Here is a 16,547-nt window from a genome sequence, read left to right as displayed (position 1 = left end):
ATATATTAAACATGATGTTTACGTTCTTTTAAAGTATGTTTTTAAAACATTGCACAAGAGCACAATGTATGAATTGATACCGAAAGTGTGAGGGACATAAAACAAAACAAAAACTAAAGGGGAATTATTTAATGCCAGCTGTCAAGCGAGACAAAAATAGCCGAATTACTTGGAAATAGTCAATACTCGAGTCTGCACCTAACTAACTAACAGTCGCTGTTGCTGAATCGTTGCGGCAATAAACGGAGCTGCTGTACAGAGGAGCAGACCTACAACATCCGGGCAATAGTCAGCTTGCGCAGAAACGGAATGGCGGAGGTAAGTGAGAGAAAAACGAGGAATGTAGCGACTCGAACGATAGAGAAACCGGACCGAATCTGAGACTTTGTGTCACGCCGTACGTTACACAACAGCGTCGACGGTTTCGCCGGCCGGTTACCGCCGGCTGAAAGCGGGGCTACGGAGGCATTTTTTAACTGGGGAGAAGAAATGGAGAACCTCTCCGGCGTATCGCCTCCCTCCGCGTTCTTAGCGTTAAAGAGCCATTCCCTCCGCCTTCATAGTAAAACCCGTAGAAAACAATAGGGAGCGGGGTCTAACACGGTGGTGCTGAACTATTCCAGGTGCTGCCCCGGCGAAGAAGTGAAATCGAGTGGGGAAAAAGTTGGGGGCAGAGAGATGTCACGGCTTGGCGGCGAACTCCGACCGTCTCTTTCGGAAATATTGAGAACTACTTATTTCCTTCTTGTTGCCGCTCGCAGTGAGCCGGGGAGAGGAAGAGACGTTCAGCACCAAGTCACAGGAAAGCGCCCCTGGTCAGACAGACGGCGCCCGATGGGTTGGGAGAGGCACGCCGCATGAATATTTAGCTTTTCACGGGACTTTTACAACTTCTTCACGCAGGAAACGTGTCTTTGAGAAGTAGCATGTCATCTAATTCACAGAGTGGGGGCAGTCATCGTGAACTGTGGTGGGCTCGTGTCGGCTGCATCCTCTTTTCATCCTGTCTTGTAACGTTCCTAAGTTTCTTTTTCTTTTTACTTAACTCTTAGCTGGCATGTCTTTGTCAAAGACACATGACGTCCCAAGTTGATTCATTATTTTGGCCCAAAACCTACATGGGAAAACTCGTTGACACAAAATGTGCTGTCACACCATATAAAAAACTATAATCGGATGTGTTTTGATTTTAAGCAGTAGCCTATATTACATTATATCACATTAAACCAATCCTAGAGTTGTCTGATTATTCTGTTGGAGATTTAGAAAGATTTAATTTACAATTGAGTGCCGCACTTTGATTGCAAGGTATGCATCTTTAAGTGACACTTGTATCCCTACTGCAGGTCTCATGGGTTAAAAAAAGGGGGGTTTAAAAGTTAGGAGTCAGCTGATCTGTAAGGGTACAACGAGCCAGGACCAGCCACTCTTTGATCCTCATGTTGTTCGCGTGTGCTGGCATGCTACACTGCATTCCCCGTGCTGTTGTACATGCATGTCTGTATAAGATGGCTCTGTGTTTGTGTGTGTCTGCAGGTGGGTGAAGAGCTCCTGAAGAGAAGTGCGGCGGTTGTGGCCTAGTGGAGAGTGGATGAGGCACAGTGATGAAGGCCCTCAGCGGGAGAAGCAGAAGTCTTCACAGGCCTTAGACGAGTTGGAGGAGAACTTTCGCCCCATGAAGATGGCAGCGCAGTCCCACACTGTACGGTCAAGTTCAGCCAAGTTTGTATACGTTAAAGCTAGTTGCTTTATGAAAGCCACTAAACATTTTTCTTTTGATTATGTGACTTACAGTATTCTTATTCTTACTACTGGAGATTTCTGCTTTGATTTAACTTACAGTGCATTGTTTTTTTTTGCAAAGACAAAAAAAAAATCCACGGACTAAAGATGCACTACTGCCATTTACAGTATATATTCCAAAAGCACCCGATGGGGCATCTGGTTTGTAAGAGTTAGAACACTCTGTGTCAGAGCCCACAGTAACACCTGTTGACAGGAGCTGCACTTACACACTCAAAAACAGCTCCACACTCCACATAGTGTCACCGTCTTCCTGTTCTGTCATATAGCACTTATGTGGAGTAGTGTGCAAACGAAACATTGTCTAGTCAGCAGATACAGATAATAGTTTTGCTTCATGCGCCCTCCTATGCCCATTGCCACAAAATGCAAAGCACAGAAAGACGGCATCCTTTGTATCTCTAAATTTAAGACAGTTGGAACTGTTAGTCCTCTTTACAAGGTTCAATGGATCCAAACAAACGTCCTCTGAAAACCCAGCTCCAGAAATAATATAAAACAATCAGCTATTGATTATCACATCTACATCCGCTGTCTGCGTCTGCGTCTGTGTTTGCAGGCTGGTGAGCTTCCTTTGGAGGAGCTGCTGGCTCTGTACGGCTACACGGTGCCCGACCCAGAGAAGGAGACCTGTCACAAGGCTGCCAGCCTGCCAGACATGACACTGGACAAGGTGAGCTGCGACGCAGAGAACTATTCATTTCTGACATATTATGAGTGTATGCTGTATTGTTGTGGGCTTTGCTATACTTTGCCGCTCTATTGCTCTCTTAACTTGTGTTGTACAGGATCAGATAACTGAGGACATCTTTCCCGGGGAGGAGGAAGACGAATCATTAGCTGATGATCTCACCCCCTCAGTCACCTCAAACACCTCAGACCTGCTCCGCCGCCTCCAAGGTAACGCACACATAGACATCTATTTACATGTTACTATATGACATTCTGAAAGTTTAACACCATATGCAGAAGCGGAGCCTTTTTTCTCTGATGAAAGTGTATCGTTGTATTGAAAGAAAGGAACATCCCTGGGGCCTGTGTTTTTGGTGGAACATTTCCTCATCATTCAATTTAAAACCCGTGCTTTGCTGAGACTGCAGCATGTTACTTACAGCTCGGCGGTACATTTCAATAACATGACATGCCAGAGGAAATTACATGAAAGCTTTGATTTGTTTATTTCTGTGTAATGTGATATGGGAGCTTCCTGGTATGGCAGCATGTACTGTACATGTGACTGAATGATGTCGAAGACACTCAAACATTTCTGAACTGAGTTTAGATACAATCAAACAGCCTTCCCCTGATGCTCACTGCTTTATCCTGAATTGTATTTTGTATTGAGTTAGATATATTGCATTTGTATTTTCATTATATCACTTTCAATGCTTCCCACTGCTGTCTCGGTTGGGTTTCAATAATAATAATAAACAAACAAAAAAGTAAAATAAATCTTTCAAAGTTTCAGAAATATTGTTTTGAAGTTACTGTGATTTGTCAGCAGAAATATATGCCCAAATCTTTTTTTTGCAGAATGTGTAGTGTTTGAAATGAAACTCCCTGAAACTCCTCTGGGATGTTTTGTCTCTCAGGTGGAGACAAAGACACATTAGTCAGCTCATCAGATGAGGACTCTGATGATGCATCTATTCCCTCCAATGAAGAGCACAAGGTAGCTCACACACACCTCACGATCAGTGGGCCTTTTTTTATACATATACAAGTTGACTCTGATTTAGATGTTTTGAAGCGGGGTTGTGTCTGAGGTACTTAGACACATAGTCAATGTATTATCTACAGTAGATGACGGTCGGCAGCAATTATCTAAACTCTGGCTACAGCCTTACACGTCCCATTTTAGTGCTTTGACAGACTTTGTCTTTGATTTCATTCTCAGGAGATCATGGTTGGCTCTATGCATCAGGCAAAAATCCCTCCACTCAGTTCATATACCCACCAGGAGAAAGGTAAGCACCAAGCCATTTCAGGTGATTTATTTAAAGCACCTCTGTGTAGAATTTTTGAAAAACAAAAATCGGACTTTGGCGACTCCCACTATCAAAGAAAGCAACTGCCAAAACACATCTCTATCTACCTTCACTGTCTCTTTGTCAGTTTTCTCTGCCGCTTCCACTGCATTTAGCCTCTTTTTCGCTACCTTTCCTTTGATTCCTCCAGCCTGCAGCAGTGAGGACCAGTGTCTGTGGAGGCCAGGAGTTCTGTCGATGCAGGAAGTGGAAGAGTTCTTGCAGAACGCACAGAGACCACATGGCCAGGAGAGGGCAGCAAGCACGCAAACGCAAGGAGACACTGTCCGAGACAACCAACAGGTATGGTCACTTTACATTGTATCCCAGAAGACACTTGTCAAGTTTCTCTTGGTTAAAGTCTAACCCTTTTCAACTCCTCCTCCTACTTTGCTCTTGATTCTCAGGCACTGTATGAACTAGTGAAATGCAACTTCAATGCAGAAGAGGCACTAAGACGGTTATGCTTCAATGTGAAAGTGTACAGTGGTAAGAACCTTCCTGTTGTCCCACAGTACTATCATACTTATTTATAATCCACTCAACGACAGTGGTGAATACTGATCAAATATTTATCGACTTTTACGTCATTTAATTTGCCAATGTAGTAGTATACTTCCCAACGTTATTTAGATCATATTTCATTGTGGGTCCATTCATGTCTTCAGAAAGAAACTACAAAACTATTATTAGTTAGAAGAGTCCCTCCCTCCAACGAAGAGAGCCTAATAACAACACAACGAGGGGAATACATTCTCGCTGCAGCTATTGAAATGGTTTCAAGCTGCATTTTATGGAAACGTTCATCAACAAGTTTCAAAACCAACATTTTGTTCTGCAGATGAAGAAAAAAAGTGACAGGAACAAAGGCTGTTTTTTGATGTCATTGTCATATTTGTCGATGTAGATGCTGTGGAGGAGGATTACAGTGGGTTTTCATTTATTCCACTTCATTAAAAGAGGCAGACCTGAAATTGGAGGACATTGTGGGGATCAGCACAAACAGGACTTAGGCAATAGATAAGAAATTAGGGGAGTCTGAGGGACTCCCAAATGCTCAAGTGCATTCAGTGGACGAACAGTACTGTATGGTATAAAGGGAGGCACTGCATCCAAGTCCTGTCCAGTCAGAGTCCTGAGTTGAACAATGACAAAATGTAGGATGAGATCATAAGCTTGTTAGAAAAGAAGGGATGAAATTGCCCACAAGTTTCACCATCCTCATGATCCTCGATGTACTAAATTGCCGATGCAACACACACCTTCTACAGCTTGTAGAATCGCATCCTTCACAGAGAAACTAGAACTGTGAGGGCACTGAGTAAAAGAGGGGAGCGTATACTCATTTACGATCCTGAAATCCATCATTGAGTTCCATGAACTGCAGAACAGATCGATCCCACGTGTGAAAACCAACATTTTAAGCCTACGCAAGCATTACCGCTGGAGGATACTGCAAAGTATGACTGTATCTGGTACCTTGTCAGTGCAACACCAGCTGCTGACTCCAACACTGCAACGGCGAAACAGTTCACCTCGTGACCTCTTACTCAGCAGCGAAGGCTCCAGTTTAAGTCCAACACCTCTGTTGTAGTTTGGAGTGAAAAAAACAACGACCCACTGCGAGGCCACAGAGCCCTGACTATACGGTTACACTCTGACACTGAGTGGTGACCTCAAAGCCTCAAAGCCCTGCTTTGTGATGATCGGATCCAAACGGAATCTCAGCATTTGGTTTTCTTTACAGTTTTCAGTTCCAGATTCAGGATGAAAATGATGCAAACTATAAATGAATAGTAACGCTGGAATACTGGTGCTTTTGTCTCTCCTTTAGAAGAGCTCTGTGCCTGGAGTGAGGAGGAGTGTAGGAACTTTGAGCACGGCTATCGGGTTTACGGGAAAAACTTCCACCTCATTCAGGCAAATAAGGTGAGTGCTGTGACGTTGTTCTGTTGAATCTTTCCTCGAGTTTGATGTTCAAACCCGACTAACCTGCTGGAGGCTACTCCTTTTGACTATTTGATGGGACAGCTTTTTCTCTCAAAGCAAACACTGTTTTGCTCCTCCTCAGGTACGAACGCGCTCCGTTGGGGAGTGCGTGGAGTATTACTACATGTGGAAGAAGTCTGAGCGTCACGAGTACTTTACCCAGCAGGCCACCAGGCTCAGCCGCAAGAAGTTCAGCCTACAATCAGGGAACATGTAAGTATTGCTTAGGGCTGTATTGAATGTCATATTTCTTTCTTTCTGTAAGTTATTGATAACTTACTCGGAACGCTGCTTTGTCACCCACCTGCACCTGTAATATTTTCTAGTAAGCTGACCCGACTTTACCCGACCCGTGCGTCGACCCACAACACAGGAATCTTATCCTACAAATAGTGAATTAGTTTACTTATAATATTACTACATGTAGCTTGATCTTTATGTTCAACCGTGCGGAACAAAACAAGTTAAATAGAATTTAAAAAAGGAAAAAAGTTGCGCAACATTCAAATGTTGATTTATAATTCAAATGTCAACGTTTTGTTCTCATCTGAACTTCCTAATAAATTCATAACGGTCCTATCCTGAGAGCCTATTTCAGTAACAGCAGACCTTGTTTAAGGCTATTTATTCATTAATTCCCATTAGTTGTAGCTTTGTCACACTAGAGTAATCTATTGGGCATCTTGTTTTTGTAAATCTTGTTTGTTTTTTGCAAGCTGAACAATGTTGTTGTTGTTTTGACATACTTTCAGGTTGAATTAATCCCTCTTAACTGTAATTCAAACCTATATTTGTATATTAAGTGCACCGTTGCTGGTGACCTCGCACTAATTACAAAATAGCACGTGGAACTGCTGTTTACCGAAGATGTTGCCCCCATCAATACTGTTGACAGTGTGTTCTTTTGATTATCCAGAGTAACAGTAACATTAACATTAGATTAAAATGAAAAAAAATGTAATTAAAAAAATTAAATTAAATTAACAGGGCCACTGTTACAACAATATGTTACAATGAGATATATATATATATATATATATATATACATACACACTGTATATATATGGTATTGGGATAACAACAAAGGGTGGATGCCACTGTGTCATTCTTCTGCTCTTTGTGTGTTAAATCTCATATTATGTCTTGACAACTTTTTTGTGGTGTGTGTTGCAGGGAGGATGGTGACCAGGACGGGGAGGTTGGGGAGCTGGAAGGAAGCAACAACTTGTCAGGCTTGTTGTCTCACAGCTCCATGGACACTGGACAGCTACAGTCCCCATTACCTCCCCAGTCCAGCCTGGATCCACACAAACAAGGTAAACAAGCACCTGATGCGGTGGCTCAAATTCTGGGAACTGTTGCCTCAGTATTTGCTCTCTTCTAGATGACCAACATAACCAATTGTGTTACAGCTATATTATTTCCATTATCTAATGTTTGCGTCAGAAAACAAGCACATGTGCATTAACAGCTTAGAAGATTTCCACTCATTTGAAGTGGAAGCTGGTCAGAGAGCACTTAGCGCTACCATTTGATTGTGAATAAAGCGTATATATTAAAACAATCCCACACACAGTGGGCCTTGAGGGTTTAGTTTGTATCCAATAATGCTGAAATCAGAAAGAGATATGCATCTTTTCTTCAGATAAACCATTTACATACCATGTTGTACACATATTCCAAATCACATAAGTTCAGCTATCCATCGTGTTGCACATGCAGTTCTATGGATTTCATTTTTGTCCATTGAATGTCTTAATTTGATTACATGGTCTGCCTTTTACTTTGACATCACATACTCATTATCTTACGTTTTGAATCATTTTTATGTCTCTCCTCCTTTTCTTTCCCCTACTCTTTTCGTGCTCCTTGTGTGTCCTGTGTTGTTGTGTTTGTGCGTGCCACGTATGCATGTCTGTACCTGCGTGTGTACATGCACACCTGTTGACATGGTGCTCCAGAGGAAGAAAGCCGTCCCCGCCGCAGACGAACGCCCCGCTTTCTCTTAAAGCCATGAACTCGGTCCAGACAGGCCACAGAAAGCAGGCTGGGCCTGCAGGTAAAGAAGGCAAGCAGAGAGACTTAGAGAGAGAATATGAATAATGTGGTGATTTGGAACAAACCTCATTAACTTGCCTGTGGTAGATAATCAAACTCTAATCATAGCCTAAAGGTACAGTGCTGTTGTATGCGGCCATAAAGGCTCCTCTGGCTATTCAGTAAATGCCACTTATCATCTCACAGATAAGGTCGAATATATTGAGTCATTTCAGCATTTGATAATTTCCGTCACATCTGCTCAAAGTCTAAACTCTGTTGCAGAGAAATAGAAATTATATTTAAGCTCAATATTTGTGTAGCAAACCTTTAACCGAAGCTGTAGTTTAAAATTAAAATGACTTGTATTTACAATGTAGATTAACAAAACAAAATGTATGAAATCGTCATATAAGTAACGATTAAGCAGATACATTTTCCACATGCATTTGGCAAGAGAGGGTAACTCATAAGGCCCCGATGCAAATGGTTTCATTTTTTCTTCAAATAATTTCCATTGAATCTCCTTTTTAGTTCTTTCATCTCTTCTATCGTTGTATGAGTGGACTAAATACAGACATTTAGTTGCTCTGTCATCTTCTGAACTCCTCTACATCTTTCCAGATGGTGAGCCGGTGATGGGGTCGTCAGGATTGTGTGGTGACGGATGTCCTCAGCAGCTGTTTGGCTGTCCCTTCTCCCTCCCGCCCATGGACGACCTGCGGGATCCTGGCTCAGACGGCTGTTGTCCCTCAGCTCTAGTTCAGCTCCAGTCCCAGCCCTTTCCCCAGAGCTCCCAGTGGGCCGGCGGGAGCCCTCTGTCCTGCCATGACGACCATTGCCTGCCGGGCTCCTGTTTTTACCAGCTACACATGTGCAGTGGACCTTTTGTGTCAGAGGGCCCTGACTGTGATACGGCAGGCAGGGGTGCCGGCCCCCACCACGGGCTGCAAGTTGAAATTAGCCTGCCGTCTGCCTCGCCTCCCTCGTCGTCTGCCCTCCCGTCACACTTCCAGGCACTTGGTAGCCTGCTGCACCCATCTCCCGTCCAGCATACCCGCTCGCTCACACAGTGAGGGGACGTGGGAGAGTCTAAACTGAGTGGAACTCTGAATAGTTTGCCCTGTGTTGAGATCTTTGATCGGTGTTGGCATTTACACCGGGGCTCGAAGAATCCAGGACAAAAAGTGCTTTTACCTAACTTTGTGAAAAAGGATGGACCTTTTGACGAGTGTTAATCACTACTTTCAGGTGTTGATTATGTGTTTATTAACAGTTTATTACCACAACCTGCACCAGGGATGAACTTTTGATTGGCTACTTTAAGTGGCTCCATAAACAGATCAATGACTGACAATGTTTACCACTGTTTCTTTGTTTTCTTATTTATCAGGATGGCAATGCTTAATTGCAACTCAGATTTAATCAAAACTTCTTCCACGGAGAACTTTCTTGAGGTATGTTCTGCATATCGCTCGGCACTTTGGCAGCTGCAGCCATTTGAGATCTGCCTCTGGAGATTTCCACGGTGACATGGTTGCTGGAGGTCTGATCCCGGAGTCAAATCTGTCCATTCAAACTATATGAATTAATCCTCAGTTAAGTGTGTAATTGGCTCTCCCTTTTCGCTTCCTCCTGTCTGTTTTGTTTGCACTCCTCCGCTCCTGTCTGAAAACATTTGGCTGGAAGAGTCAAACTGTCTCAAGAATTTAGTTTAAATACAAAGAGCTGAAACTAAATGCCATTTTCTGAGGCTGATATTTGAACATGGTTGGAGAAAAAAGGAGCTCCATATTTTTGCAGGTTTTATTTTTGCTTTTGTGAAAGTTTTCCTTCTTGCTCTTCATTTGACGATTCACATTAAGCTTTATAAAGGTGCAGTGCTTTGTCATCCTTTCTGATCACTGTTTCTATCATGTTCAATATGAAGTATCATTAAGAGCCTGTTTAACCTGCAGAACAGGCATCAAATAAAACGTGCAAATGTAAAATGTACATACGAACATAGTTAAGTCACTGAATGCAATCACTCTTTCTCAGGTACTGCAACTTTAACGATCCCCAACACCGTTAATCAGTGAGAGTCCGTGGCTGTCACTCTGAACAGGTGCATAGAAACAGATCGGGTAGAACAGCGATTACACTATTAGAAGTTTAATGGATTAAGATGCGCCTTGTCGGTGTAAGAGTAAAACATAGTAACTATAGGCGAGTGCAGACTACAATCAAAGCTGTTTCCGGAAATGAAAAATAATGTGTGTACCCCCGTGATTTGGATCTGCTTTAAACTTTAATGGTTTCTTCTTTGGCTCGTGCTTCATCCTGCCACCAAGTTTCATGAAACACGAGCAAGTAACTTTGCATAATCATGCTTACAAACAAAACCAACACACCCAACTGAAAATATGAACTCCTTGGTGGCGGTAGTGACAGATGTTTGGGTCTAAAGATCATTCTAATATGGAATTTACCGGTTCTGATGTCATCTGTAGCCTCTTACATTCAAGTAACATCCAATTAGTGAACAAAGGTACATTAGAGATATTTTTATTGCCAGAGTGGGACAGTTTAACAAACACAGGAAATCTCTTATTTTCTTTTGAAATGTTTTGTTCACTGACCTCTGCCAGACATAATGAAGTATACTGAACAATGTCACGTATGTAGAAGCCTTAGTATTTAAATAATATTTTTTATTATGCAAATTTCCTAAAAAGTGCATCACAGATTCTCAACTTTTTCTTAACCGTTTCCCAAACTTCTCACAGCGCCGTCAATTGGATTTGTTAAATGATGACAAACTTTTATATTCTCAGTGCACATTTATCATCTCACATATCGTGTATTTCATAAAGCACAGATGGAGCTTCAAGTGGATGGAACTTACAGTTTCATTTCATACAGAGGAATGGGCCACTTCCAGGTTGAGCATCGTATATAAACTTACCATCTAAATGTGATGGTATAGCTATATAAATATAGATGGACAAAGCTTATAGTAAAGATTATTACAGTGAATATTATTAGATTTTTTGAACTTAGGTAACCATACATTGATGAACTTTAATATGCCTCTCAAGAGAAATAATTTCAAGAATTTGTAGTCATTACACAAAATAATGTATTGATTTGTGTATCCATTCATATAGTACATATGTGGTATTTTCTTCTGTCAGTATATTTTAGTTTCACTGTCTGGAGAGTTACAGGCAACAAAAGGGCTCAGCCTCATGTTCATCCTCCCATCGGTCCTATTTATTTCATTTAAATGTTGAAGTTCTGCCTTTTATTAATTCTTTATTTTTTTAGCTATTTATATATTGTATTGCCTCTGTTATGTTTGTTTATAATCATATTTTGTAAAAAAAGAAAGAGGATTAAAATGAACATGAGTAAAATAATTAAAATGCATTTTAATTATTTTTGAAAGCTGATACAGCACCTGCAATTGTTTGTGTCATCTACACAGGAAGAAGTATAATCACATGTTTGTTTACAAATAACAATTATGAAAGTTTGGTAAGTTTAAACTGGGAGGAGGTGAGGTCCAGAAAGTGAGATTCAGAAAACATGTCTGTGCCTTATAGTTTCCTGTGTGTCCTAGTAGTAGTACATCAGAGCTGTCCTGATATTTGTCCTCATGCAGACAAAGCAGAGAGCAAGGTCATCTCTCAGAGCCCCGGCTGCTTCCTCTCACATCTGCAGTCCAGGAACAGAAGCCTGAATCATTTCCATGAGTTCAGGAAATTCAGCCTCAGCTCCAGAATGGACAAAGCCAACCTGGCCCATGTGGCACTTCACATAGTTTGTGTTGCGCTGCTGCTAAAGGTAGAGACAGTTTGTCTCTTATAGGTAACTCTCCAGTTTAACAAACTCTTGTTGTGATGTTGTAATTCCTCAAACTAGTGTCATCAAATTACTCAGAAACTCTGATGTAATCTAGTATTGTTAGCCTTAGAAAACACATACTATCTTGTCTCAGGCACATATATAACATTCGCCAAATGTTATTCCTGTCGCTCTTCTGTCCCCTGCAGAGTTACTCCCCAAGACCCAGTCAGCCCCGCTGTGTCTTCATCGCCGATGATAAAGTGACATGCCACTGGACAGCTGGGAGGAACTCTCCTGCTAACACGTCTATACTTCAGAGGCTGACATGTAAGATCTATTATCCACTTTGTTCATCCATGTGACTTGTGTGTTTCTAAAATGTTGGGAAAGCCCTTTGCTTGCACATCTAAATATATTAATTTAGACAAAAACAGGTGTTCCCGAGACAAGTAGGTATTTTCTATGGGCACTTGCATAACTGATTACAGTTCCAAAATTTGCAGTTCAGTCACAGCGAAGTTACAATTTTTCTCTCTTGTTCACTGCTTTACATCAGACAGCCCAGCATGTGGTTTCAGCTGGCTGCAGTGCATTGAAATGAATTGTGACTGTGCTCTTTTATATTATCAATCTCAGTGAAGTAGCACTCAACTGAAAACATGTAGTACTTTATGACCCTGATTCTGGTATGCTGGGTATATTTTTAAGTATTTTAATTATGTACTGATCAGACAATCCAAATAACTGTGAATAAATGCTATTTCTCATCCACAGTTTCTCGAGGGCATCTAATATGTCCTTCAGAAGATGCATTTGGTCTGAAGAAAGATTGTCTTTCTGCTGGTGTTCATGTCATGTTGCCGTAGTGTCACTCCCTGAGGACCACTCCGATGATTATATCATCTGCTGTTCATGTTTATGGTAAGGATATAGTCAAATGATTTGATATAAATAAATGTGTGTGTGTGTGTGTGTATCAGTTCCTGTTAATGAATTCAAATGTGTTGTATTTTTCTGTTAATGACTGATCCCAGAGGGAAATATTCTACTGAGTGACCTGTTGAGAACATAAACAGAATGGTCCTACCAGTTTTATTGGGTGTGTTTCCTCGTCTTGACAAAACAAAGTGAGAACAACAGTGTCTAAACAAGCCATGAATCACTTCATCATTGTCAGTATATAATGGCTCATTAATGACGCCCACATTTTCAAACAAGGCTGTTTCAAGCCTTTCAACAGTTGATGGAGTTTCTTACCGTCAGCTCAACACATGTGACAACACTGCATGGATGATAGATGTTTTTGGCAACTGTTGCGTCTAATTGTTCCTGAGGCACATTCAACAATTACAAACTACTCCATGTCAACCTAGTATCAAGTCCATTATTTTTAGTTTATTTTGTATGTATTATTGATGTATTTATAATATAACTCATTCATGCCAACTCTCAATGTTTCTTTAAGCCCAAGGCCCAGACGGCGGAGGGTTATCTAGGTGAGCACCTTAATCACCTGCAGTGTAAAGACTCTCTAGTGACTAACCAGACAGTCTGTTTACATTTAAACAATATACATTTACTCAATCCAGGATCGGTCACATCATGGCCGATACCCAATCTGCTTCACGAGGTCAGTATTGGCGCTGACTCAGCTCTGTCTTCTTGGTCAGTCCCTATTTACTAATCCAATATGGGAAGAAAATATATTTGACATTATGTCCGCTCGGTCTGATATTTTTCTGTGTGAATCACTACATAGCAGGGTCATTCTGTGGCATGTGGCAAACTTGGGTTTTGCCTTGGGAGTCTTTTGGACTCCAGTGCATCAGTTCTGTGCTGATGTTGATAAACCCAGTCTTAATCTCAATGTTTTCTCCCATCCAGTCTCCTCCAATAAGTCAGAAAGCCTGCACCAGCCTGTGGGTTTAATGCGTACTGTCAGTGAGAAGAATCCCACAGTGCACCGCAAACTGAGAACGGCTTGAAAATGACATTCACTTCCTGTCAGCTGACCCTGCCCATGGCGCGCTCCTCCTGCTTTTTGACTGCAGCCAGCTCACCCGACCAGCAACCACAGACACACGTATGCGCCAAGACTCCATTCACAAAAACAGATATTCTGTTCACAAAATGTTTCTTATAATGTTTCGGTTGTAAATAATATTTTTAATCATAACTAAGTATTTAGGTGGGAATTCGGTGTGAAAATTCTAATACCATGATATTTTCTGTTTCTATGTAGAGTTATGAATACAGTCGGTGTATAAACGCTGGGTGACCCTAAGTTGCTCATAGTAGGTCTTACATGAAGGTTTGCTTCAAAATCAAAATTTGTCATCAGACTCTGGTTAGTTCATTTATTTTTCTTCTCACTCGGTTCAACCCCACCACCTTGTTTGTCAGAAGATGACTATTCAGAGAGGAAACCATTCTGGTTTGTGTCCTTCCTCTTGTGTTCATTGTGGTTTTACTCCTCCTCATTGCTGCATGTAAGGTGAGATGATCTACTAGTTCAGGTCTATTCCAGTATTGGTGTAGTGATGAATAAAAATTGGTGTAATAATCTATGACTTTCAAAAAGTGACTCAAAACAAGGATGAGTAAAGCATTCGACTCAATTTATAGCAAGAAGCAGCTGACAGGTATTTTTCTTTCATTAGAGAGAGAAAAAAAGATTAGTAATCTTATTTATTGCAAGATGTTCAGATCTCCAAATCATTAAAAGGCATCACAACCATCAGTTTGCGAGAAACTACAGGCAATAACAACATTTTTCATGGACTGATCAATTTACAGATTTTGGGCTATTTTGCTTCCATAACGTGTCTTCTTTCAGACTAGTGTTACAGGTTATACAGGTTACCTGTAATACAGGTTAATTCCCACTAGTCGGACTAGTCCCCCCCCCCTCCTCCAATGACCCTAAACAGGAGCAGTGGTTAAAGATAATGGATGTCTTTCAAGGCTGTTTTCTCAAAATAAGTTTTTTTCTACTCTGAGCCAGAAATCGCCACTTTAACATACGTCAAACTTTCCAGTTTCATTCCTATCTATTGTGTAAAGTATTTTACGGAGGGGTTTGTGCATATAAAACTCATAACCTGATCCATACAACATGTTATTCCTAAAAACATGGCAGACATTTTTTTTAAGGCTGGTGACAGTATTTTCTGATTCGTGGAGTGATAAAAAGAGATATCCAAATGTCACTTCGTAAAAACGTTTGACTCAATATTTCAACAAAATGAAACAAGAATTTTGAACCTGGCTTTATCTAATGTTCAGATTTAAGTTCTGGTAATGTATGCAAATTGACACTATACAAACAAATACTTGTGATAATCTACTGGGGAAGTTTCTTCGTGATATTTATTGATTAAAATAGTTTACCCATTTACTTTGGGTGTCTCTCCTTAATCACAACCAACAAAAACTGTGCTCCAGCTTTTATTTTCTTCAAGCTAAATGTTATTCACGCTGAGACTTTTGGAGTAGCTTTCATCAAATTATGGAGCTTTAATGAAACACATCACTTTCACCTTGTCTATACAGTTGTACACACTCATCAGTGAGAGATGTCCAGTATTGGCATCACAAAAGAACTCTAATGTAGCAGTGTTATTTGCTCAATATGAAGTACAAAATGAAATGACTCTGGGAGTTTAGTGCTATACCTCCGGGTGTTACCAAACCAGCAGATGTTCCCCGCTGGTCCAAGGAACCAAACAGAAAGACAGTTGACCACGAGAGAGAGACTTGATTTTGAGTGCAGTACAGCAGGAAAACCCTGCATATGACGTAATTGCAACTCTCCCTTTATCTCATCTGGCCTCCTGCTCTACAGGCCAGGTTTCACTGGCAGATTTAGGAGGAGCCACTGGGATGGCAGCCAAATAAATTTGATATGTTTTTGTAATTACACAGTCAGTTAACAGAAAAACAGAGACAAAAAACAGTTTACATTCCTTACAAGACAGATGACTAAATGACAAAGTTTCTTTTAATGAAAGTACAACTTACAAAGCAGACAGATGATGTTTTGTTTTCTCTGCTTAGTTGTCTCCACTAGTGTGTGACTGAGAATATAAATCTTTATAGTCTCTCACCATCTCAGTTGACTATAAAACACCACCATCATTACTCTCTTTCACCTCTGCGTGGGGTAGCAGAGTTTTTCTGACTGTCCATGGTCGTTAACAGAACTTTATTTATCCTTATTTCTTTAAGATGGACATGTGAGACTCATTTGATTTATTGTGTAAAGTATTAATATTGCATTTGTTCTTGGATTTGTTTTGTTCCAGAGACACAAGCCCATGTGTGTCTTGTGCTCCATTTAAGTTCTTAAATGTAATTACCTGAGTTCGGAGAAAATAAACTTTGGTCAGATTATTGAGAATACCTGGCTCCTATATATTCTGATCCGATGCCCACGATGATGGTCAACTTCTCACTCTGAGCCTCTTGATTTACAGACTTCCCCGTCACAGTTTCTATTTCCCGTTGGATAAAGCAGAACATCTGGCCTCCAGTGCCTGACCCTGCTTTCTGCTTTCAGCAGTTTGATCGCCTGGATTTCCAAATCTCAACACACGACAAAAAACTTCTGCTCAGAGAAGGTGGCTCCCACTTCAACCTCTAACTAATGAACTGTGTGATGAATAAGACAGTTAAGAAATGTATAGATTATCAATTATTGTATCTGTGAACAAGCATTGCTTCTTTTGTTTTAATTTCAGCCCAAAATGCAAAGCACTTTGTCCCCAGCTTACATTTTTTACATTTTTTACATTTTTTCATTTTGGCCATGACAACAAACAGTAAATCTTGACAGGAATACAATTTTTATCTCTGTCTTTT

General features: G+C 40.9%; 1 protein-coding gene across 4 annotated transcripts; it reads left to right on the top strand.

The window, feature by feature from the left end:
* The first annotated feature begins 200 nt into the window (after positions 1 to 200).
* On the top strand, positions 201 to 11,151 carry mier2 (mesoderm induction early response 1, family member 2). Of its 4 annotated transcripts, XM_031864369.1 has the most exons (13): positions 201 to 318; positions 1,537 to 1,702; positions 2,363 to 2,476; positions 2,592 to 2,703; positions 3,396 to 3,475; positions 3,701 to 3,770; positions 3,982 to 4,133; positions 4,238 to 4,319; positions 5,665 to 5,759; positions 5,902 to 6,032; positions 6,993 to 7,135; positions 7,783 to 7,887; positions 8,481 to 11,151. In XM_031864369.1, exons 2-13 carry the CDS (start codon positions 1,592 to 1,594, stop codon positions 8,930 to 8,932), a joined length of 1,647 nt encoding a protein of 548 aa, XP_031720229.1. In that variant the 5' UTR covers positions 201 to 318; positions 1,537 to 1,591; the 3' UTR covers positions 8,933 to 11,151. The 4 variants fall into 4 exon arrangements, with proteins under 4 accessions (XP_031720229.1, XP_031720230.1, XP_031720227.1 ...); XM_031864370.1 differs by having other exon boundaries at positions 318 to 1,702; positions 7,783 to 7,878; XM_031864367.1 differs by having other exon boundaries at positions 318 to 1,702.
* The last annotated feature ends 5,396 nt before the right edge of the window (positions 11,152 to 16,547 follow it).

The sequence above is a fragment of the Anarrhichthys ocellatus genome, unplaced genomic scaffold (assembly GCF_004355925.1).
Source record: "Anarrhichthys ocellatus isolate YVR2014 unplaced genomic scaffold, GSC_Weel_1.0 scaffold30, whole genome shotgun sequence".
NCBI lineage: Eukaryota > Metazoa > Chordata > Actinopteri > Perciformes > Anarhichadidae > Anarrhichthys > Anarrhichthys ocellatus.
This window is presented reverse-complemented; position numbering and strand designations above follow the sequence as displayed.